Source organism: Vitis riparia, chromosome 9 (assembly GCF_004353265.1).
Source record: "Vitis riparia cultivar Riparia Gloire de Montpellier isolate 1030 chromosome 9, EGFV_Vit.rip_1.0, whole genome shotgun sequence".
Lineage (NCBI taxonomy): Eukaryota > Viridiplantae > Streptophyta > Magnoliopsida > Vitales > Vitaceae > Vitis > Vitis riparia.
Genome location: NC_048439.1, coordinates 16,449,805 through 16,473,939, shown reverse-complemented (window position 1 = coordinate 16,473,939; position 24,135 = coordinate 16,449,805). Strand labels below are relative to the sequence as shown.

Genomic DNA, 24,135 nt, shown 5'->3' with positions numbered 1-24,135 from the left:
TCGGTGAGTTTTGTACAAGCAAAAGAATTAGGCTTGTCCAATTTGCGGTGGAGGGGGATTTTGTTGTTGTTATGCAATGGCTGGCTAAAAAAGAGAGGTTTGTGGAGACTTGATAGGTGGTTGTGCTAAATTTTCAATATCTTACAGAATTGGATACTCCATTTGATGGGTTCCTCTCTTAGCTAATCAGGTGGGGGATGGGCTAGCTAAGAGAGGAGCAAAAGGATTGCTATCCTTTGAGGGAGATTATGTGCCTCCTTGAGTCTATCTAATGTTTGTTTTGAATCTTTTGATTGTTGTTGTACTTTTTGTAATTTCTCTCTTTTGTTCTATGATATGGATCCATGTAATGGTATGTATTTCCTTGATTTGATCTAAATTTGTATTTTACGGAAGGATATTTCATTCTTTTGGATATTTTTAAATAATTGAAAAGATCTTTTGAGTTTCTAATAAAAATAAAATAAAATAAACTTGGAGAGGCATTTTTGGTGCTTTACCCTTGGTGCACTCATTGTTTTAAAGTGGTTCACTTTCGGAACATATTATAAATTTTTCTTGAAGTTTAACAATAGCAAAGTTTTCATCCAATGTATTTCTAATTTTTGTTTTCAATTAGATTCAGGATTGGAGAAAGAGCTAACTATTTGCTCGAAGTATTTTTATTTTGGGTTTTGAAAATAAAGTTATTTCCCTTTGGAAAAAGATGGGGGCTTGGAGAGGGCATGGTGTTTTGTCTCTATGGGTGAAGAGGAAGTTAACTTGAACATCCTGTTTTGAGAGGAAGCTTCGGAAGTTGGAATGCTTGGTTAATTATACAAGCTCATGTGAAAATGAAAGGGGTAGTGTGAGAAGCAATTAGGAGCTAGCTCATGCTACTTAATGAAGCTAAAATTTTGTTCTTGGAATGCTAGAGGTGAAAATGATGGTGAGAAATGGAAGATAATGAAATCATCGATAAAGTCTCAGGGGATCGATCTAGCTTGTTTACATGAAACCAAGTTGCAATTGGTGTCTGTGTAGATATTGAGGAGTTTAGGAGTGAGAAGATTCTTAGAATGGGTGGTAGTGAAAGAAAGAGAATTGACAGGAGACATTTCGGTCTTTTGGGACAATGAGGCACTGGATGTGACAATCTGCCCTTGTAGGTGTCATCCACGTAAGATAGTGTCTCCTTTCTAGTCTAAAGACTGAGATGGAATGCTATCTTATGAAAGGAAATTAACTTGTAACCAGATATAACGTGTCAAAGTAGCACAAGGAAACATAATTAAGAAACTATATATTCATTAAGCTTTGGAGATGTAAAGCTTTTTGTACACAAAAGTGGCCTTAGGGCCCTTTTACAAACCTTGTACAATTGTACGAAGATGGCTATATGCCATTACTTTATCCAAAAGAACAAAAAGAAGAGGGCAACAACGACTATATGCCTTGTTGTTTGATAATATAACTCAGTGAATGATAATATAATGCAGGTTTTAGAATGGTTAGTCCAAAATAGAAATTGGAGTTTCATCATGCAGGTATTAAGTCAATGTAGATAATATTTAGTATAGCAACCAAGTAGGCACACAACATTGGACAACCCAATGTATAATTAAACAAACACATGCATAATCCACGACTACGATGCCACTCCAACTCTTAGCACATCCCAATCAAACAAACACATGTTATAATGCCCCTTCTTCCATCGGCATATATCACATATACGTCTATAGACGTTATATATATCATATAACATGGTGTCATATAGACACAATGCCCCTACATCTCTTGGCACTTCTAGAACAAGCTGTTCCATTGCTCCTTCATCTCTCGACATAAAAGATCACAAGGTCAATTGGTTACAGTGTTGCTCTCCATCTCTACGACACGATATAGGTCCAAGGTATATAACAATCACATCCATAACAATAATCTAAAGTACTATAATGATAGTACTAGTGATTTTCAATGAATAGTGTCACCAATTAGGAGAAAAAATCAGCATTCACCGAATTCTTATTAAAAATGAAACAAAAGTACAGACCCTAATTTATACAAAGCAGAACGTGACATAAGCCTTAATTCTAGGACTAATAAAATCATATTTCCTAAGATTTTGTTGCTATTAATCAACAACATTTATTCAAAATAAAAAAAGTCAAATAACATTCAAATAATAGCTGATTATTCAGCTATTGGTTTAATACAGAATTTTCCCATAATCAGAATGATTTGATTTTATTCGAATTTTCTTCCAACAAATAGTACGTACTAGGTAAGCTCCTAGGAAAGACTAGAGGGGTGACAATGGTCCCGCTTAAAACCTAGCTTCCTTAGAAAAAACTTCCCTAAATTGTGCCTATCCCTTCATGATCACCGAATCATCTTAACTATTTATATATACATATATTAAGGATACAAGGAACACATATCTATTATAAACATAGCATTTGACTAACACATTTTCAAAACATATCTCATGATATTTAAAATAATAATGAATACATATAACATTTTAAGCATGAGATACATAATTCTAAAGCCAAGTAAAATCATGCGTTATAAGATTACTCACAATAAGAATTCCAAACTAGAATTGTAGCAACACTTTCGTTACATTGATGTAAGATCCTACTTCATGATAATAAGCTTATACGAGCTTCTTAACAATTTTCTTCTTCCCTTTTTTGGTAGGTAAATGCTCTTATTTATAGGAATCTAAATCAAGCGAGAGCTCATAGGTGACTCGATGCATGGCTGTAGCTAGGTGTCATCCAAAGGAAGTAGATTAGTGTCTTCCTTATTCTATGGTGATGACATGTTATGACCTCCTTAATCCTTGTAGCTACTTGGCCGGTAAATTAAATTCATGAATTAACATACTTAATTAGGTACCAATTGTTCACGACGACTTAGTGTCCCTTTGTTTGTAGTATTTTGACATGTTATTTCAGCACCTCATGCTTGGTTGCTTGCCTTAGACATCTCGTACTTGGTTGCCTGCCTTGGACACCTCATGCTTGGTTTCCTGCCTTAGACACCTCATTCTCAGTTGCATACATTGGACACCTCATGCTTGGTTGTATGCCTTGGACACCTCATGCTTGGTTGCATGCCTTGGACACTTCATACTTCTTTGACACCTCATGCTTGGTTACATGCTTTGGACACCTCATGCTTAGTTGCATGCCTTAGACACCTTATTCTTGGTTGCATGTCTTGGACACCTTATGCTTGGTTGCATGCTTTCCATATCTGATACTAGGTTGCATGCTTCAATATCTCATACTTGGTTATCTACGTTGACATCTCATGCTTGGTTGCATGTCTTGGACAACTCATGCATGGTTGCATGCTTTTCATATCTGATAGTTGGTTGCATACTTCAATATCTCATACTTGGTTACCTACTTTGACATCTCATGCTTAGTTGCATGCTAAGGATAGATAAGAAGGCGATTAAAAAGGAACACATCAAAAATATTATTCATAAAGAAAACTGAGGTCATTACATTGGAATTGATAGGTACAGAAGTTGGAGTGTTCTACATTTCTTCTTGTTTTAAAAACTGTGAAGATGGTTTTGTTTGGATATTCTTAGGGGTTTATGAGTCAGCACAAAAGGTGGAGAAAGAGGGTTTCTAGGTAGAGTTGGCAGCAGTAAGAGGTCTTTGAGATAACATGCTTAGGAGTGGATTTTAATATGGTTAGATTCCTTTAGAAAACGAGAAACTGTCCTAGAATATCTTCCAACATGAGGCCCTTTTCACATATCATAGAGGACTTAAACTTGAGAGATCTTACAGTAGATGGCGGGCCATTCACCTGGTGCAGCGGTCAGAATTTTCAGTCTTCTTTGAGGCTTGACCACTTCCTAGTGGTGGATGATTAAGAGGATCATTTTTATGATTTAATTCAGAGTGTTTTACCTAAACTGATTTTTGATTACTCTCCCAATATTTTAGATGGTGGTGGGATGAGGAGGGGCAAATCTCTTTTTAGATTTGAAAATATGTAGCTTCAAAGATAAGGTGAGGAGCGGGTGGATGAGTTATAATGCGAGTGGCTCATTTAGCCTGATATTGGCAGCAAAAGCTGAAGGCTCTCAAACAGAATTTAAAAATATGGAGTAAAGACGTCTTTGGGAATGCTACTACTAAGAAATTTGACGCCCTAAACTAGATTGCTTTTTGAGACTTCAAGGAGAGAGAAGTAGCCTTTTTTGTTATAGAATTTGAGGCCAAAAGGTTAGCAGTAGTCGAGTTCAGTAACAAGGCCTTAAAAGAAGAAACTATGTGGAGGTAGAATTCAACAGAAATTTGGTCAAGAAAGGGGGATAAACCCTAAATTATTTCATAAAATAGCTAACGTGTAACGTGTAGAGAAGAAGATACTTATTGTCCAAAGCTAAAGTGAATGAGGAATGATTGTTCGAGGGTATAGATATAGAGGATGGGGACACAAAGAAGTGGAAGAAAGCTTGGAGAACTGTTTCTTTGTGTATGTTATAGATGTTATGGAAGGAAAGAAATAGGAGATCTTTCAAAGATGGAGAACTGTTGAATCAAACAGTCAAATCTTCCTTTTTGTGCTTTTTTGTGGATTGAGCTAGAGTGCATATGGATGATTATCCCATGACTATGATAGGCCTTGTAGATTGGTTAAGGAGAGAAAGGTTGTTTTTTGTTTTCTTTCTCCTTTTTTTTTTTTTGCCTTTTGGCGGTTTTTGTATACATTGTATGTACTTTGGTCAGATGCTTATAATATGTTCTCTCATTTTGCCTATCACAAAAAAGAAAATAATAATAATAAACAGATAAAAATGCTGATGATAAACTAGAATGCAAAATTGTTTTAGATGTTTACCTCTTCATTTACATGTTTCAAAATAAGAGAAAGGAAATACTTCCAATTAGAGCTTTGGTTGAAGCTTGATTGGGAACTAGTTGTTATCTCATTAGCCTCAAGATCTTCCTCCCTATTCCTATTTGACTGTTCACTATGAGAGATTGGGCTCTGAAATTACTTGAGAATTTTTTGAAATGTTCATTTTAAATCTATTCCACACTCATATTTATGTTTCTTGAGTACCTAATTGAAAAGCTTGATTACCATACAAAATCTTTTGATAGACCAAGTTTCAGAAATAGATCTTTGAGGACAAAATCTTTTGATCATCCTATGTAGATTAACCAAGATCATGAGATATTGATCATGTATCATCTCACTCTTTGGCAAATCAAAGCAAACCTGATAGGTAACTTGAGTTCACTATCCTACCAGGATTGAGAGCTTATTCAACTTATATTAATTGCATAGATATCTCTCATGGGGATCCTGTTCAACACATTCTGAGTGCGCTAATATACCAACATGATGTCACCAATTTGATGATTGAGCTATATTATTCTATTAGCTAGAAATCGACATAGTACAATCTTTTGGATAAAACTCCAAACTTTATTTCTGACTGTAAAGAAGTATTTAAACTACAAGGTACTAGTCATTCCATGCACCCCAGTCTCCTCACTGTAACTTATGGATCCTTACCCATTCCATGAACATGACATATGACGCACAAAATATGAAGCCCTACAAAAAATCTTAGTTGTTAAATAATGGTGTCAAATGATTGGTTTTGGAGCAGTAAAACCTAACAAGAATAAAAGCATATGGTTTTTTTTTCAACTGTAGTACTTATTATATGTCTACTTTTTCCTGCTTGTACAATGACACTTTGTGTGCAGTGCACAACATTATAATGTTTTTGCAATTTTCTCTATGCTATATATGTGTGTGTGTGTGTATGTATATACACTTTATTGTAATGTTCTTTATGCCATAGACTAAATTGGTAAATGTTTGGCCCACTGGTGCAGATCATTTCTTGATACACAGTACACATTTCATCTTTCCAAGCTAAAGTTAAAGCTGAGATCTAGTATTATGACTGTTATCTATCATAAGGTATATCTTCTTTCATTTTTCCTTTTAAGTTTCTAGTATGAAACATTTTTTAAGTTTTTAGTTTGGCATTGTTACGCACAGTTCATCCACCTTTTACAACATTGAATGCCTGTAACAAGAATGTTTGCCTTTTTTTATTTTTATTTTTATTTTTATATATGCTGACCTCCAGTAAATAAATATTTTCTATGCATGTAAAGCAAGATGTTACTGGAAGTGCATGCCATAAAATTTAAAATATGCTATGGTGTTTGAGTGAACATTATGTTTCCTCTGTGATTAATTCTTGTAGTAAAAGAAGGTGAAAATAACATAATCTTAAGTTATAATTTGATATGTCTATTTATGCTTCAGTTATGACATTGTTTATAAATATTGCTTTTATGTAAAATTGATCAGAAGTTGCATAATCATTAAGATTGAATTTTTAATGCTTCCTCATTTAGTTGACATAAATGTTGGTTACTATTTAGGTTGTCATTATCTAAATGATATGACAGTCATATTTGTGATGAAAATATAAGTAAATTAATAAAAGAAAGGGTATTCTTAGATCTCTGATGATTGACTTTGACCGTGATGAACCTTGTCAATCACTTCAATTATGATTAGTTCCCCATAGAAGTCATATGGCATGTACATAATAGACTGCAAATCCTATATTATTGAAATATAAAAATATTTGATAATGATTTACCTAAATGTATAAGACTAGATAAAAGGAAATGCATAAACAATTGTGTTGCTAAATATTAATTTTAGAAAAAAGAAATCATGCTTCAAACCAGGTTGAAAGTGTCAGGATATTATGATGATAAATTTCGTAATATTGTCTATTGGCAGCCTCTAACATGATAAGTGGGGGGAGAAATTTTGATAGGTCGATATTTGCATGAGATTGGCAATTTATCGCCAATTTATCACTGATATAGCAACTTTTTCCTGATATTTGGGGTGACGTGCAAGTTAATTGGCTCCAAGTTAGCCATTTTATATTTTTGAATTCCGAAATTTTGAAATGGGCTCAAGGCTCAATTCATCAGAGAGCTCATCCTTCTCGTCTACTAGCATTACCCAACCTAGCATGTTGTGTGCTTGTTAAAAGCCATTGGCACTTGATGTTTAAATACCCATTTTGGGTATTATTTGAAGTCGGTGAGGGATTGTATTGGTTGAAAAAGAACTCTAATTTTTTATTAAACAATAATACTAATATATAATAGTGTCTAAGAGGCAAACACCCAATTTACAGATGTTCTAATCACTAATTTATAGCTACCCTAGTCAATAGTTGGTTGTTACAGTATCCTAATTTGTACATTGATTGATTAATTCTACTAGCTTATATTAATAGCTAATATATACCATATATAAGTTCTTTAGAGCTAATCAGGCCCTAAGATCAGGGGATTTTGTTGATTTCCCACACTACTCCTCAAGTTGGTTCGAAGATATTCTTCATTCCTAGCTTTCATGTCATTGAGTTGAAACTTGGATTAGACATTCCTTTAGTGAATATATCAACCAACTACAATTTAGATTAAACAAAAGGAGTGCAAATGAGATTGTTATCAATATTTTCTTTGATGAAGTGTCTATCCACTTCAACATGTTTAGTGCGGTTGTGTTGAACTGGGTTATGTGCGATGTTTATGGTTGCCTTATTGTTGCAATATAGCCTCATAGGTTCTTCGTTGTCTACTTGTAATGTTTTTTAGTAGAGTTTTGATCTACATGAGTTCACAAATACCTAGGGCCATAGCTTGGTATTCAGCCTTAACACTTGATCTAGCAACTATTGGTTGTTTTTTACTCCTCCAAGTCACCAATTTGCCCTCTACAAAGGTGCAATATCCTAAAGTAGATCTCTTGTCAGCTATTGATCCAACATAATTAGCATCAGTGTAAGCTTCTACTTGCATGTGATCGTTTTTAGAGAATGACAAACCAATGCCCGGAGTGGCCTTCAAATATCTCAATATCCTCATGACAGATTCTAAGTGACTTCTAAGGGAGCATACATGAATTAACTCACGACACCGATAGTATATGCAATGTTTGGCCTTGTATGAGACAAGTCTCTATCAACTTGCCAACAAGCCTCTGATATCTTCTTTCATCAACCAATACTCCATCTAAGTTTATCCTTAGCTTGTTATTATGATCTATAAGTGTATCTAAAGGCTTACAACTTAACATTCCGATGTGTTCTAGAAGATCAAGAATGTACCTTCTTTGAGACACATATAGTCCCTCTTTTGATCATGCAACTTCAATGCCAAGGAAATATCGAAGACTTCCCAAGTCTTTAATTTTGAATTCCTTGGTTAATTTGCTTTTCAAGTTCTGTATCTCCTCATGATCATCCCCAGTGACTATAATGTCATCCACATAGATAATAAGCATAGTTACCTTTTTCCTTGGTGAACATTTGATGAACAATGTGTGGTTTTCTTGACTTTGTTGATATCTAAACCCCAAAAAGGACTAGCAAATCTTTCAAACCAAGTCCTTGGGGACTGTTTCAAGCCGTATAAAGATTTGTTCAACTTACACATATTCCCATTCTTAAATTGCCCTTTGATCTAGAAGGTACATCCATGAAGACTTCTTCTTCCAAGTTCCCATATAGAAAAACTTTTTTCACATCAAATTGTTGAAGTGACTAATTGTGATTTGTAGCAAGAGATAGTAGGATTCTGATGGAGTTCATCTTTGCAATAGGTGCAAAGGTCTCTTGGTAGTCGATCCCATAGGTTTGAGTGTACCCCTTGACAACAAATCTTGTTTTATATCTCTTTATAGAGCCATCAGCTTTGTAGTTGATGGTGAACACCCAGTTACATCCGATCCGATGTTTTCCTTTAGGCAGATAAACTATATCACATGTGTCATTCTTGTACAAGGCCTTCATTTCTTCATCTATTGCCTCTTTCCATTTAGGGTCAACAAGTGCTTCTTGTATATTTTTTAGGATTGGATTTGAACTTCAGTTTGTAGCACAAGCCTTATAGCTATTGTTCATCTTGTGATAAGACAGAAATTCGAAAAGGATGTTTGGTACAATTCCTAATGCCTTTTCTGATGGGTATAGGAATGTCCAGATTAATATCAACCACTCGGACAATATTGGGAGGATTTAAAATTGTGGAATCAAGAGGATTAGGAGACATACCTTCTTCTAAGGTCAATGATTGATTGTGCTTTGGAGGATTTTGACCTTGTTCCGACCTAGTTTCCTGAGGTCTTCTTGAGTAAACAAACAACTCCGAATCCTGAGGCTTCCCTTGATTTTGTAGCTCTGATTTTTTAGGCTCCCCCATAATTCCATGTCTCTCACCCTCCCAAGTAGGCATTGGCAAAGGTAGGGACCAATCTTGGGATTGATCTTCCACTTCCAATTTCTTCTCCTGAAGATTAGTCTTTTGATAATAAGATTGGTCCTCAAAGAAGTTAATATTCATTGTAACAAATTTCTTTTGAGAAAGTGGATGGTAACATTTATAATCCTTTTGAGTGGGATAATAGCCCAAGAAAATACATTTCGTAGCTCTAGGGTCAAGTGTAAATCTATCTTTACTTGGGATATGAACAAAAATAGTGCATCCAAAAACTTTCGGAGAGTCTCAAGCCATGTTATATGGGAAAAAAAATTTTCAAGGTTTCAATGGGAGTTTTGAAGTGAAGGGCTTTTGAAGGCATACAGTTTATTAAATAGGTTGTTGTAAGGATAATATCTCCCAAAAAATTCATTGAAACATTCCTTGCAAACATAAGTGCCCTAGCTACTTCAAGGAGATGTCTATTCTTTCATTTAGCCACCCTATTTTATTGAGGGGTGTCCACACATGTAGATTGGTGGATAATGCCATTTTGAGTAAAGAATGTACTTAGATTTTCATTGAAGTACTTAGTTCCATCATCAAATCTAATCACTCGTACTTGGACACCAAATTGTGTTTGTATCATTTTGTAGAAGTTTTATAAGATGGGAATAGTTTCAGATTTCCCCTTTAATAGATACACCAAAGTAGTCCTGTTGCAATTGTCAATGAAAGTAATAAACCACCTAGCTCTAGAAAGACAAGTTACCCGTGAAGGTCCTCACACATATGTATGTATAATAGAGAAAGGAACTTCGCTTCTTTTATTACTTAAAGGATAGGGAACTCGATGGTTTTTTTCCATTTCATAGTTGAGCTTAAAGTTATCTAGGTTGATACAAAGTTTAGGATATAACGTTGCAGGTAAGCAAAACTTGGATGTCCTAGTCTCTCATGCATTAGCCAATTGCTTTCAAAAAATCCTTCAATAGTCCCTTTTATTTGATAAGCTTGAACTTTTCCTCCTTCCTCGGTGTCTAGGTAGTATAGACCATTTCTCTCCTTAGCACTGTCAAACATCTTCCCTTAAGTAATCCAACTTAGTTAGCTTCTGTTATGTACACCCTAGGGTTGGGTTTAAAGGGTCAAGATTCTTTTACTTGTATAGGCATTTTGTTTCTTTCGTATAGCCATCCTTGGGTTAGTGGAGGTTTACTTAGTTCTTTTGATCACATGGCCTTTTGTACCTCTTGTATGGCCCTCCTTGGTTAGTGGAGGTTCACTTAGTTCTTTTGATTAGGCTTGTACTTCATGTGGAGGATTTCTCGTCCTTCTCATGTCCCTTTTCTCTATTAATACATATATTTTGTTTCTGATATATATATATATATATAAAATGGAGTGTTCTCGTTTGAGCCTGCGGTTGCAGGGGTAGCTTCTGATGTTTCTGAGATATTTAGGAAGCATAGAAAGAATTCTGGATTCTATGGAATGAAACGGCTCAAAAATTGGAGGTTAATGCCCATGAAGTTCTTATGATCAGTGAAAAAGGAGAAATTGTATTGCTAGAAAAAGCTGTGCAATCACAGAATAATTACTGGCTATGAAGGCCAAAGACCGAAGAAAAAGAACATCAAAACAACCCTAGGTGTCTTATACCATGTGGGAAAATGTAGTTCCTCTGTCGTAAAGGAAATAGTGATTGAGCAGAATGATCCTTTGAAATCAGTGTATAATTTTACAACAAAGGAAAGAAACATAATACACGTAAATATGCCTAATTCAAATTGCAGAATGCGCTCCAAATCCTTTGGGATTGAAAAAACCATTGACTTCTAGCAAAAAGTGTAAGAAAATATTTACTGTCTACATAAGCGTAACACTAAATTGTGATAGACTTTCACTGGTCAGTTTACATCAATATGGTGATCATATTTTCTATTTTGCATTTTGTAGATTTGTGAATCTTTTAGTTCTCATTTCATAAATATTTTGGATCTCTTACTAAATGCAACCTTTAGTCCTCTTCTTTTAGTCTCACAATTATATTTCTACACTAATAAATATTATCAGCATGGTATTCTATACTTGATGTTGCCTTACTCCTTAAGACTTTTAGTGAAATGTTCATTGCTTTATCATCGGTCTCTCATTAAGACTTACTTTCCAGTGCTTATGTGTTAACCTGGCTGAGCGATCAAAGTTTTCTGAAGGGGAAATTCAGACATTCATGTCTATAGATGCTGATCGAATTGTCAACTTGTGTAATAGTTTCCATGATATGTGGAGGTATTGGCTTAACTTTGTTGTATATTCACTACATATTTAGCAACTTACTCTGCATACTTAGAATTGCTAACTTTGATATTCTATTGTATTATTTGCTTATTTTTCTTTTTCTTACTTTTTTTTTTCCTTACTTTTTTTTTTCTTCTTTTGGTAAAGACACTATACCTTGTAATTGTATTAAGTAAAGAAAGATGTGAAGAGAAGGAAACTGAGAAAGGTGCAGCGGAAAGGTTGCTCTTAGAAACAAAATATGATCTTGTGAAAAAATTGAAACTTTCTCATATCTCTCAAATTTGATCATGAAACTAAATATCAGATTTATTTATTTTTTTGATAGGAAACGACAAAGGTATATATTGATAAAAAGGGAAGTACAAGAGAAGGATGAGGAATCCTCCCACCAAAGAAAAACAAAACTACAAGGAAACAAATGCGAGAAAATACAAAGTAGATACAAACAACTGCTCTAAGTTAGGCCAACCCATTGGAGTTACACGCCGCTAACCAATCAAGGTGTATCACATTAAGGGGAATCCCCTTAAAAACCTTAGAACAAAAAGCCCAAAGAGAAGCAAGGAAATGAATCATGTCCCAAAGGTTCTCTGAATTCCTTGTTTTATCCTAAAAAATCTTTGCATTTCTTTCCCGCCACACCACCCATAATAAAGCAATGCACGCAGCTTGCCATAAGACAATCCCTCTCTTAGAAGATCCAAAACCATTAAAATTGGTAGATAGCATGTCAAAGATGCTCCTAGGAGGGACCCAATCTGTCTTTGTTAACTGAAATAATTTGTACTACAACCCCATCGTCAGAGAGCAATGAAGAAAAAGATGATCTACTGTTTTTCCATGCTTCATGCACAACATGCAAATGTCGGGACTAAGTGCTTTGTAGGGTCTTCTCAACTGTAGCATGTCGTTAGTATTTACCTTCTTGTGAGCCACTAACCAGACAAAGGACTTGATTTTGAAAGGGACTTGAGAATTCCAGACTAGGTAGGGAAAACTGAAGGCAAACCAGAAAATTGGGATAAGGCAAGAAAGAAAGATTTGACTGTGAAAAGTCCTAAAGAAGATAAAGAGCAAGATCTCTTATCTGGAACCGAAGGTGATAAATGTAGATGATCAAGAGACCGCATGAAACTTTCTAAATCTTCTATCTCGGAATCGGAAAGGTTACGACGGAAGTTAAAGTTCCAAGAGAAGGGGCGAGTGGATCCGAGAATTGAAGAAATAGGAATGTTTTTATCCATGACTACTCTAAGTAGTCTTGGATAACGGACCCCCAGAGGTTTATCCCCCCACCACAAGTTTTCCCAGAACCGAATTCTTTCCCCATCTCCTACCATGAACCGAGTAAACTTGGAAAAATCTTGGAAGACTTGTGCAATAGCCTTCCAAGGACAACGATGTGACCATCTAACAACAGTGTTGTCGTCTCAACCATTAGAGTGTGATCCATAAATGCTTAAAATGACTTGATGCCACAACGCTGAACCCTCCCTAGGATACCTCCACAACCATAAATCTCAGATTTATAAAAATGCCAAAGATCCTTAAGAGTATTACAATCAGGAAAAATAAAACCAGGTGTTGACATATGTGAAAAGAGAGAAAAGGGAGAATCCCTTATTTTTGTTATTGAAAAACTGTTAATAATACATATTGAACTTGGGTATATATATACATGTTACTGGGACCCACAATACAATAAGGAAAGAAAAGGAAAAGGAAAAGTAATAACCTAAATAATTGTACACTATCTAACACTCCCCCTCAAGTTGGAGCATATATGTTATATGCACCAAGCTTGTTACAAATGTATTTAATTCTAGGACCTCTGAGAGATTTAGTAAAAATATCTGTTAGTTGATCATTTGAATTGACAAAATTAGTCGCCACACATCTTGATACGATCTTCTCTTTAATGAAGTGACAATCAACTTCAATGTGTTTGGTCCTTTCATGGAAGATTGGATTGGATGCAATATGCAAAGCGGTTTGGTTGTCATAGATGAACTTCATCTGTTCATCCTTTCCAAATCTCAATTCCCGAAGAAGATGTTTCAGCCATATGAGTTCACATGTTGCCAGCGCCATAGCTCGATACTCGGCTTCAGCACTAGATCTGGCCACTACATCTTGTTTCTTACTCTTCCAGGATATTAGGTTACCTTCAATAAAAACACAATACCCGGAAGTGGAACGTCTATCTGTGGGTGAGCCAGCCCAATCTGCATCTGTGTAACCAACAACCTAGGTATGACCTCTGTTCTCGTACAATACACCTTGGCCTGGTGTGCTTTGATTATATTGAAGAATGCGGATTACAGCATCCCAATGGCTATCACATGATGACTGTAGGAATTGACTAACAACACTTACAGGAAAAGAAATGTCTGGACGAGTAATGGTGACGTAGTTCAGTTTACCTACAAGTCGCCGATATCTCCCAGGATCTCCTAAAGGCTCCCCTTGTCCTGGTATAAGTTTGACATTTAGATCCATAGGAGTGTCTACCGGTTTACAGTCTAACATACCGGTTTCTTCCAAGATGTCTAAAGCATACTTCCTTTGGGAAAGAACCACACCGGAACTGGATTGAGCTATCTCAATCCCTAAGAAATACTTGAGTTTCCCCAAGTCTTTAGTCTGAAAGTGGGTGAAAAGGTGTTGCTTTAGTTTCTGAATACCATTCTGATCACTGCTTGTAATGACGATGTCGTCCACATAAACTACCAGAGAAATACACTGCCCCGAAAAGTTATGATAATAGAAAACGGAATGGCCTGCTGTACTGCGGAACATGCCAAACTCCTGAACAACAGAACTAAAAGGGCTAAACCATGCTCGAGGAGATTGTTTCAAGCCATATAGAGAACGGCGTAACCTGCACACTAAACCAGACTCCCCCTGAGCAACAAAACCAGGTGGTTGCTCCATATAAACTTCCTCAGCAAGATTCCCAGGAAGGAAAACATTTTTAATATCTAACTGATAAAGAGGCTAAGAACACATAGCAGCCATGGAGAGCAATAGACGAACAAAAGCTATCTTGGCAACAGGAGAGAAAGTGTCACCATAATCAGAACCATAAACCTGAGTATAGCCTTTAGCAACTAAGCGGGCCTTAAGGCAATTAACCTGACCATCAGGGCCAACCTTAACTATGTAGACCCAACGACAACCAACTGTAGATTTACTAGAGGGTAAAACAACAAGATCCCAAGTGCCATTGGAGTGTAAAGCAGCCATTTCATCTACCATTGCTTGTCGCCAGCCTGGATGGGAAAGAGCCTCAGGGGTGCTCTTGGAAAAAGAAACAGAAGATATAGTAGAAACAAATGCAGAATAGGGTGATGATAATCGATGGTAACTCAAAAAATTGTAAATGGGATGAGGATTACGAGTAGATCGATTGCCTTTCCGAAGAGCAATGGGTAAGTCGGCAAAAGGAGGTAGAGCCGGGGCAGGAGAAGCCGAAGGGATAGGAAGTGAGTCAGCAGGTACCACGGCCAAGAAAGGAGGAACAACAACACGATGACGGCGATGATAAACCTGAAGTGGACGAGAAGGCACTGCATCAGGTGGGGAGATAATGGGAAGGGGTAAGATTTCAGAAACAGGAAGAGACTTAAAGGTGGAGAAGAACGGTGAGTCCTCAAAGAAAGTGACATCAGCGGAGAGAAAGTAGCGATTAGTCTCAGAGGAATAACAACGATAACCCTTTTGAAGTCTGGAATATCCCAAGAAGATGCATTTTGTGGCTTTGGCAAAAAGTTTGTCCTGTCTAGGAGTGAGAATATGAACAAAGCAAGTACAACAAAAAACCATGAGGAGGAAGGAAATAAAGTGGTTGATTAGGGAAAAGAAGAGAATGAGGAATTTGATCGTGTAATATAGATGAGGGCATACGATTAATCAAATAACATGTTATAAGAACAACGTCCCCCCAAAAATGAAAAGGAACATGACTATGGAGAAGGAGAGTACGAGCTGTCTCAACAAGATGTCAATTCTTACGTTCAGCTACCCCATTTTGTTGAGGAGTATGAGCACAAGAAGACTGATGAATGATCCCATGTTGGGATATAAATGAAGTAAATGGTGTAGAAAAATATTCCCTGGCATTGTCACTGCGCAACACACAAATAGAAATATTGAACTGGGTTTGGATTTCAGCATAAAATTTCTGGAAAATAGAGAATAACTCAGCTCGATTTTTCATTAAAAATAACCAAGTACATCGAGAATAGTCATCAATGAAAGTGACAAAATATTGAAATCCTAAAGTAGACGCGGGCCAACGAGGACCCCAAACATCAGTGTGGACAAGTTCAAAAGGAGACTTTGCCCGATTATTTAAACGCTTTGGGAACGAGACACGAGTATGTTTCCCAAGCTGAAAGGACTCACACGCAAGTGACGACAAAGATGAAATGCGAGGGACCATTTTCTGGAACTTGGATAGACTAGGGTGGCCCAAACAATTGTGGATGAGGAGGGGAGCATCGGTGGAAATGCAAACTGCAGGTGAGGTGATAGAGGCCTTGAGACTCACGTCCTATGCCAATCGTCTTCCCCGTACTTCGGTCCTGCAAGGTCACAAATTTATCAGAGAAAGTGATAGAACAGTTAAGAGTGCGAGTTATTTTGCTGATGGAAATAAGATTAAAAGTACACTCAAGGGCATAAAGGACAGAATGGAGAGGTAGGGAAGGGAGAGGATGAGCGAAACCAAAACCTTTAGCCATAGTTTGGGAACCATTAGCTAAAGTAACAGTAGGTAAGGCAGAGGTAGTAGTAATAAAAGAGAAAAGATCCTTATTACCAGATATGTGATTAAAAGCGCCAGAATCTAGAATCCAAGGTCCAAGAGAATCTAGAATCTTCCCAAAGACAATAGGCTTTTAGGACCCGGTGGTTGAGAGAATTTCGAGAAGGTTGGATGGTTGGAAAAAGGCCTATTTGTCTTTGGGAGGGAGGATTACTTTAATTCAGTCTTGTTTGTCTCACATCCCTAGTTACTTCCTCTCCCTATTTAAAATCCCAGCTTCAATTGCTTCAAGATTGAGAAGATGCAAAGAATTTTCTGTGGTCTGGGGCAGGGGAAGGGAAGAAAGATCATCTTGTCAGATGGAGGTTGTTAGCAGACCAAAGGAGTTGGGAGGTTTGGGTTTGGGAAGATTTCTTTGAGAAATATTGCTCTCTTAGGGAAATGGCTTTGGAGGTTCCTAGAGAAAGGAGTGGTCTTTGGCATAAGGTTATAATGAGTATATATGGGACACATTCTAATGGATGGGACGCCAACATGGTGGTTAGATGGTCACACAGATGTCCTTGGAAGGCTATTGCTCAAGTTTTCCAGGAATTTTCCCCTTTTGTTCGCCTAGTGGTGGGCAATGGGGAGAGAATTCGCTTTTGGGAAGATCTTTGGTGGGGTAACCAATCTTTGTGCTTGCAATTTGCTGATCTTTATAGAGTTATTTTTGTGAAAAACCTCACTGTTTCAAATGTCCTTGGCAATTCCTTTCCATTGGCCTGGAATTTAAATTCGCCGCAATCTTACCGATTCAGAAATTGATCTCCTTCAGAGATTAATGTCCTCCCTCAGTTCAGTGCGTTTCTCTCCTTCTTTGGCAGATTCTAGAGCGTGGTCTTTGTCTTCAACAGGCTTGTTTTCAGTGAAATGTTTTTTCTTGGCCTTGTCAAAAGTCTCTAATCCTATTTTGTTCCTTCCGGCCAAGTTTTTGTGGAGTTCAAAAGCCCCTTCAAAGGTTAAGGCCCTCGCTTGGTTAGTAGCTCATGGGAAGGTGAACACCAATGACAAGTTGCAATTGAGAAGACCCTACAAGTCTCTCTGTCCTCAATGGTGCATTCTTTGCAAAGGAAATGGAGAGTCGATTGATCACCTTTTCTTCATTGTCCTGTTACCATTGGACTCTGGAACAAGTTGTTCAAGCTAGCTGGGTTGGTTTGGGTCCCTCCAAGGAGGTTTGTGGACATGTTGGTTATTGCTTTTAAAGGATTGGGGAACTCCTTAAGAGACAAGACTCTTTGGCAAGTTGCTTGCCTTACTTTGGTTTGGATAGTGTGGCAAGAGCGAAACAATAGGATTTTTGAGGATAAGGGGAGATCGGAAGAGACGTTATGGGATTTGATTTTGTTCTATTCCTCTCTTTGGGCTTCTTGTTCTGCAGCTTTTAGAGGAGTTCCTTTAAATGTGCTACAACTCAACTGGAGTGAGGTTTGCGCTTCAAAAGTTTGAGTTTGGGGGGGTTTCTCTTTGTTTTTAGCTAATGTTGGGGGTTTTTATGTTGTTCAGATTGTGTAGGAAGGACCTCTCATCCTTCTAGTGGTTTCTTTTTTCTTTCTTTCTCCTGTATCTTTCCTTCTATTAATATATTTCTCTTCGTTTCTGATCAAAAAAAAAAAAAGGTCCAAGAGAAGATGTGTGGGTAAGACAAGCAGAATCATTACTAGTCTGGGCACCAGAAGCTGACTTAGTGGCCTGATAGTGGAGATAGTCATCATACTCACTGTCAGTGAGGGAAATACCCTTAGATGTGGAGGAACTGGGAGGCTGAGGCGACTGAGGATCAAATGACTGGGCCACGTGGGCAGTGCGGGGAGGCCACCCATGTAACTGATAACACCGATCACAAGTGTGGCCAAGCTTATTGCAATAGGTGCAATGAGGACGTTGGCCTCTACCTCGGTTACCACTACGTCCTCCTCGAGAGTTAGTTTGAGAAACTAACACAGAAGAATCTGAAGTGTTATCAGATGACAAAGTTTGAGTGGAGGAGATACGGATGAGGCGAGCAAACACATCATCCAAGGATGGAATGGAGGAATTGCCAAGAATCTGATCGCGGACGATCTCGAGATCTGGACGGAGGCCAATAAGCGTAAGAACCATGAAGAACTAGTCAATCTGTGTTTGTTGATCCCCAACATCAGTAGTAAGAGGCATCACGGTTAAGAATTCTTCCTTAAGAGAGGCAATCTGGTCAATATAAGTAGATAAATCCATGTCTTGTTGTCTGACATAGACAATAGAAGAAGCCACCTTATAAAGACGTTGGATATTATTCGTGTATAGCCCTTTCGTCTGATTCCAAAATTTAAAGCATGTTCTGTAGGCCCGAAGATGAAGCAGAATCTTAGGATCAACTGATTGCCATAACACACTACATAGCTGTGCATCTATCTTCTTCCATTGTACTTTGTCAACCTTAGGGATATCCGCCTCTTGCGTAACAAGGTGATCCTCATAACCTTGACCCATATACCAAAGCTCCACAAAGGTAGACCATGACAAATAATTTTCACTGCCAACTAATTTCTCCGAAGTAATCATAGGTGATCCAGATATGACAGAGGAAAAAGTGGAACTTTTAGTAGCCATATCTACTTATCTGGAGAACGAAATATGTTTGGATCGAAGAGAGCCCTAATACGGCTTCATATCACGGCTGAAAGAAGCAAAATCGAAGATCCGCGGCTGTGAGAGACCAAATAGTAAAGAAAAACAAATGTGGCACTACTGGAAGGGTAGAAGAACACTTCCTAAGACACGTGCAAGGCTCGGGGTGGAGAGGAAGTCATCGGAGGTCGCCGGAAAGGCTGTTTAGAGGGCTGGCGGAGACAGAAAACCAAAAAAAAAATGCACTTTCAGGGCTCGGATGGCACAAGCACAGATGGAGGGTGGCTGGACGGCATAAGGCGAGGCTAGAGGTGGAAGCGCGTGGCCGGAAAGTGCTCCACACGCCCTCACGTGTCGGGGCGTGAGATTCAGGCTGCCGGAGAAGAAACGCACGTGGCCGACGTGTGGATGAAAATCTCCCTCTGGTGCTTTGAGAAAACTTGAAGATCTCCTCGGTGCGCACCTGATGGTATGGTCGGTGTCGGAAAAGGACTTCGCGGGAAAAAGGTCGCCGGAAAAGTCGCTGGCGGTGAGGGTTTTCTGACGGCGGTGAGGGTTTTCTTACGGCGATACGGTTGATCGGAAAGCTTTAGGAGATGGGAAAGGTGACCGGAATGAAACACGGTCATTGAAAGATTTCCCAGAATGGATTCACGGAAAAACCGGAAATAATTAGGGTTTTTTTCTCCCTAAGCTCTGATGCCATGTGAAAAGAGAGAAAAGGGAGAATCCCTTATTTTTGTTATTGAAAAACTGTTAATAATACATATTGGACTTGGGTATATATATACATATTAGTGGGACCCACAATACAATAAGGAAAGAAAAGGAAAAAGAAAAGTAAATAACCTAAATAACTGTACACTATCTAACAACATACATGAGAGAATCAAGGTTTTATTTGTTTCATCTTATGTTTTGTACTGTAGTAATGAGATATTTCTGTATTCCTTGGAATCTGAATATGAATCAGAATAGACTAGTTGTATTTCTTAACTGGATAAGTTTCCTAATGTATCTTAGAAATAGTATTAATGAAGAACAAATCAAGCCATTCTACCAATTATGTCTATGTAGTATTATATTGGGTTGAGGTTTGAAACTTTTCTCCGATTCTGCTTTTCATTCTAGCCTTATTCACTCGAATTTCTTCCACAATCTTGTCCATAACCTTCTTGAAAAAGGTTAGACACCTCTGAAATTGCCTTTTCTGCCAATATCACCCTTACTGCCGATTTTGGCCTTTTTCTTCAGAAAATCCCACTCTACAGATTGCAACTTCAAAGATGAATGGATCCAACTTCATGAAATGATCTGAATCAATCAAAAACTTCTTAAATTAGAAGTTTGGGATGTTCAGAATTCAATGGTGATGCCTTGGTTGTTACACTCCATGCGACCAGAAATTAGTAAGATGTATCTGTTGTTTTAATCATGAAGGATATTTGGGAAGTAGTCTATCTGACCTACACTAAGAAAGGCATGGTAGATCAGCTCTATGACTTGAAGGTAAGGATTGTTTTCACCAAACAAAGCACCAAATCTGTCACTAGGTATTATAATATTTCAAAGGGACTTTGGCAAGAATTAGGTCTATCAAAATGTGGAAATGGAACGCCTGAATGACACAAACAAACTAAAGGATATGATTGAACGAGAAAGAATGTTTGTGTAGACTTGTGAAAGAGTGATAAAAAACTGATCTATTACTTTGTAAAAAAATATTACAAGATATATAGAATACACTAGTTCACCTAAAGAGCTCTAAACTAGGAAGAAAATCCTTTATGCATAGCAGAACACATCAATGGGAATAATACTGCTGCAAAATATGCAACTAATTTACAAAAAAAAAATGCCTATTTCAACAAATTATTGCCTAGTCTAACATTCCCCCTCAAGCTGATGCAAAGATATTTTGCATCCCAAGCTTGCTAATTATTTATTGGAAGTCTGCATTGGATAATCCTTTTGTGAGCACATCTGCAAGCTGGTTGGAGGATGAAACATAGGAAGTATAAACTTACCTCGAGTCAAGTTTTTCTTTTATAAAATGTCTATCAATTTTCACATGCTTGGTCCGATCATGTTGAAATGGGTTGTGTGCTATTTTTATAGCTGTTCTATTGCAATAAAGCATCATTGGATTCTTCATTGTCACTTGCAAATCTGAGAGTATTATCTTCAACCAAAGTAGTTCGCATATCCCCTGTGCCATTGCTCTGAACTTTGCCTTTGCACTAGAACAAGCCACCATTGGTTGTTCCTTGCTTCTCCAAGTGACCAAATTCCCTCCTAAGAAGGTGCAATACCCCATAGTTGATCTTCTGTCTATCATAGAGCCAGCTATCTGTATACGCTTCTAACTTAAACTCGCCACTTTTCTGAAACAAGATTCCTTTCCTTCCTTTCAAGTATTCAACAATTCTATAAACAACTTCGAGATCAGGCTTAAGAGTAGCATGCATAAATTGACTTCCCACACTTATGACATAAGCTATATTCGGTCTTGTGTGTGATAGGTAGATAAATTTCCCAACTATTCTCTAATAAATACCTCGATTTACTGGTTCTTCATTCTCTTGTTTTTTTCCTAGCCGGTAGTTAGCCTCTATTGGAGTGTCAATAGGTTTGCAACCAACCATGCCTGTTTCTTAAAGCAGATCTTAAGTGTACTTTTCCTGGGAGATAAAAATTCCGTGCTGAGATTAGACCACTTTAATTCCTAGAAGGTATATTAGACTTCCAAGGTCTTTAATTTCAAATTCTTTTGCAAAATAGACCTTCAATCCTAACATCTCCTTATTGTCATCACCAATCACAATAATATCATCCACATACACAATTAAGGTAGTAACTCTCCCAATTGAGGATAGTTTTATGAATAAGGTATAATCACCTTGACTTTGGGAATATCCTCTATCAAGCATAGACTTGGCAAATCTCCTAAACCATGCTTGAGGTAATTGTTTTAGTCCATAGAGGGATTTTTTAAATCTACATACCTTGCTTTTTTGTCTTCTCTCCTTGTATGAACCTTTTCTTCTAAATCTCCATGAAGGAACACATTCTTCACATCAAATTGATGTAGAGACCAATCCTTGATGGAAACCAAAGACAAAAGAACTCTGATGGTATTCACTTTGCCATTGGTGCAAATGTCTCATGGTAGTCTATACCATAAGTTTTAGTGTACCCTTTGGCAACAAGTCTTGCCTTGTATCTTTCCAATGGTCCATCAAATGCGTACTTCACAGTGAATATCCATTTGCAACCCATGAGCAACTTTCCTTCTGGTAAATCAACAAACTCCCAAGTTTGGTTTTTTTTTTCAATGCTATCATCTTCTCATTCATGGCATCATTCCATGGTTTTGAGTTTAAGGCTTCTTGAACAGAGGTTGGTATTTTTTGAGACAAAACTTGCGAGAGGAAGGCTTGGTATGGAGGTGAGTTTCTGCATAGACACAAAATGAGACATGAGTAACAAGTGCAAGCTCGAACCCCTTTTCTAAAAGCAATACGCAAATCAAGATTACTAAGAGGAGAGATCTCTAAAGTATAGGGTGGACTTACATTGTTATTTTCATTACCTGTTTCAAGGTTGACAATTGGAGCTGGAGAAGTGATGATAGATCTTTTCTTCTTGGAGTACACATTGAGAATTGGGGTCTTAGGTCTCTCCGCCATGGTTTCATTATTTGTGAGAGGATTAGGAGATGTTTCAACAGGGTTTTCAGCAAGTATTGTTGGTGAAACACTCTCTGATTGATTGTAGGAAGGATGTCTAGGATTCTCTCTCAAACTTTGGATGAACAACCATTCTATTCCCATCAACTTTATCCATGGTTTCAGCCATTGCATCAGGTATTGTTGGCGAAACACTATTTGATTGATTGTAGGAAGGATTTCTAGGATTTTCTCTTTGACTTGTATGAACAACCATTCTATTCCCATAAGCTTTATCCACAGTTTGAGCCGCTGCATCATTTAGTTTAGCAGTAATTTCAGCAGCAATTACATCATTCTCTTCAGCAGCAATGACGTTTATTCCTTCTTTCAATTCTTTTTCCACATCCTAATCCCACCTATCTTCCAATCTTGATATATTCTCCCCCTGAAGATAGGTGTTATCAAAGCATTGTTGATTCTCTACAAAAGTCACATCCATAGTGAGATAATGCTTCTTCGTAGGAGGGTGATAGCACTTGTAGCCTTTCTTTGTGGGGGAGTACCCTAAGAACACAATCTTCACAGCTCTAGGATCCAACTTTCCATGTAATTGGTCATGGATATGAACATAGGATACACGTCCAAAGACCTTTGGTGGTAAAGCGCCTTACTTCTTGAAAGTTGGGAAATAGTGTCATGAGTTTCTTCACTGGTGCTTGGCTTTCTAGGACTTCTGTTGGCATTATGTTGAGAAGGTATGCTACAGTTAGTATAACATCACCCTGGTAGCGTTTCGACACTTTCATTTGGAATAAGAGAGGACGAGCTACCTTCAAAAGATATCTATTTTTTCTTTCAGCCGCTCCATTCTGTTGTGGGGTACTAACACATGTTGACTAATGTAGAATACCTTCATTGCTCAAGTAATTCATCAATTTTTGATTGAGATATTCTTTGCCATTGTCAGATCTCAGTTTTTGAATTTTAGCTCCAAACAAAGTGTTAACAAATTTGTGAAATGCAGAAAAAATTAAGGGCACTTCAGACTTGGACTTCATGAGATAAATCCAAGTGGTGATTATCTATAAAAGTAACAAACCAACAAGCACTAGAAATATTGGTAACATGGGATGGGCCCCAAACATCTGAATGAATTAAATTGAATGGGGAAACATATTGAATTTCTTTTATTGGAAAGCTCACACAATGATGTTTAGCAAGAGTACATGGCTCACAATGGAACTTGCTAATGTTTATTTTCTCAAACAAGAGAGGGAACAACCTTTTTAACAAAGGCAGGGTGTGGGGGGTGTCCTAAACGGTTATGCCAAAGAAGGATTCGGTCCAAACCAGTTTTGTGGGTTGAAACTAGGCATTGATACACTTTGCCTCCACTTCTCCAATCAGTCTCCAAGTTGTAAAGTCCATTTTTCAGCTTACCATGCCCAATCATCTTCTCCAA

The 24,135-nt window shown here is 37.5% G+C and overlaps 1 protein-coding gene across 3 annotated transcripts in view; it reads left to right on the top strand.

The window, feature by feature from the left end:
• The window catches only part of LOC117922196 (ABC transporter C family member 13), a 159,928-nt gene that overhangs the window by 53,809 nt on the left and 81,984 nt on the right, over positions 1 to 24,135 (top strand). For all 3 annotated transcript variants that reach the window (XM_034840242.1, XM_034840241.1, XM_034840243.1), the window contains 2 exons: positions 5,871 to 5,958; positions 11,452 to 11,570. In XM_034840242.1, coding sequence (XP_034696133.1) covers positions 5,871 to 5,958; positions 11,452 to 11,570 — 207 coding nt within the window. The remainder of the gene's footprint in view (positions 1 to 5,870; positions 5,959 to 11,451; positions 11,571 to 24,135) is intronic.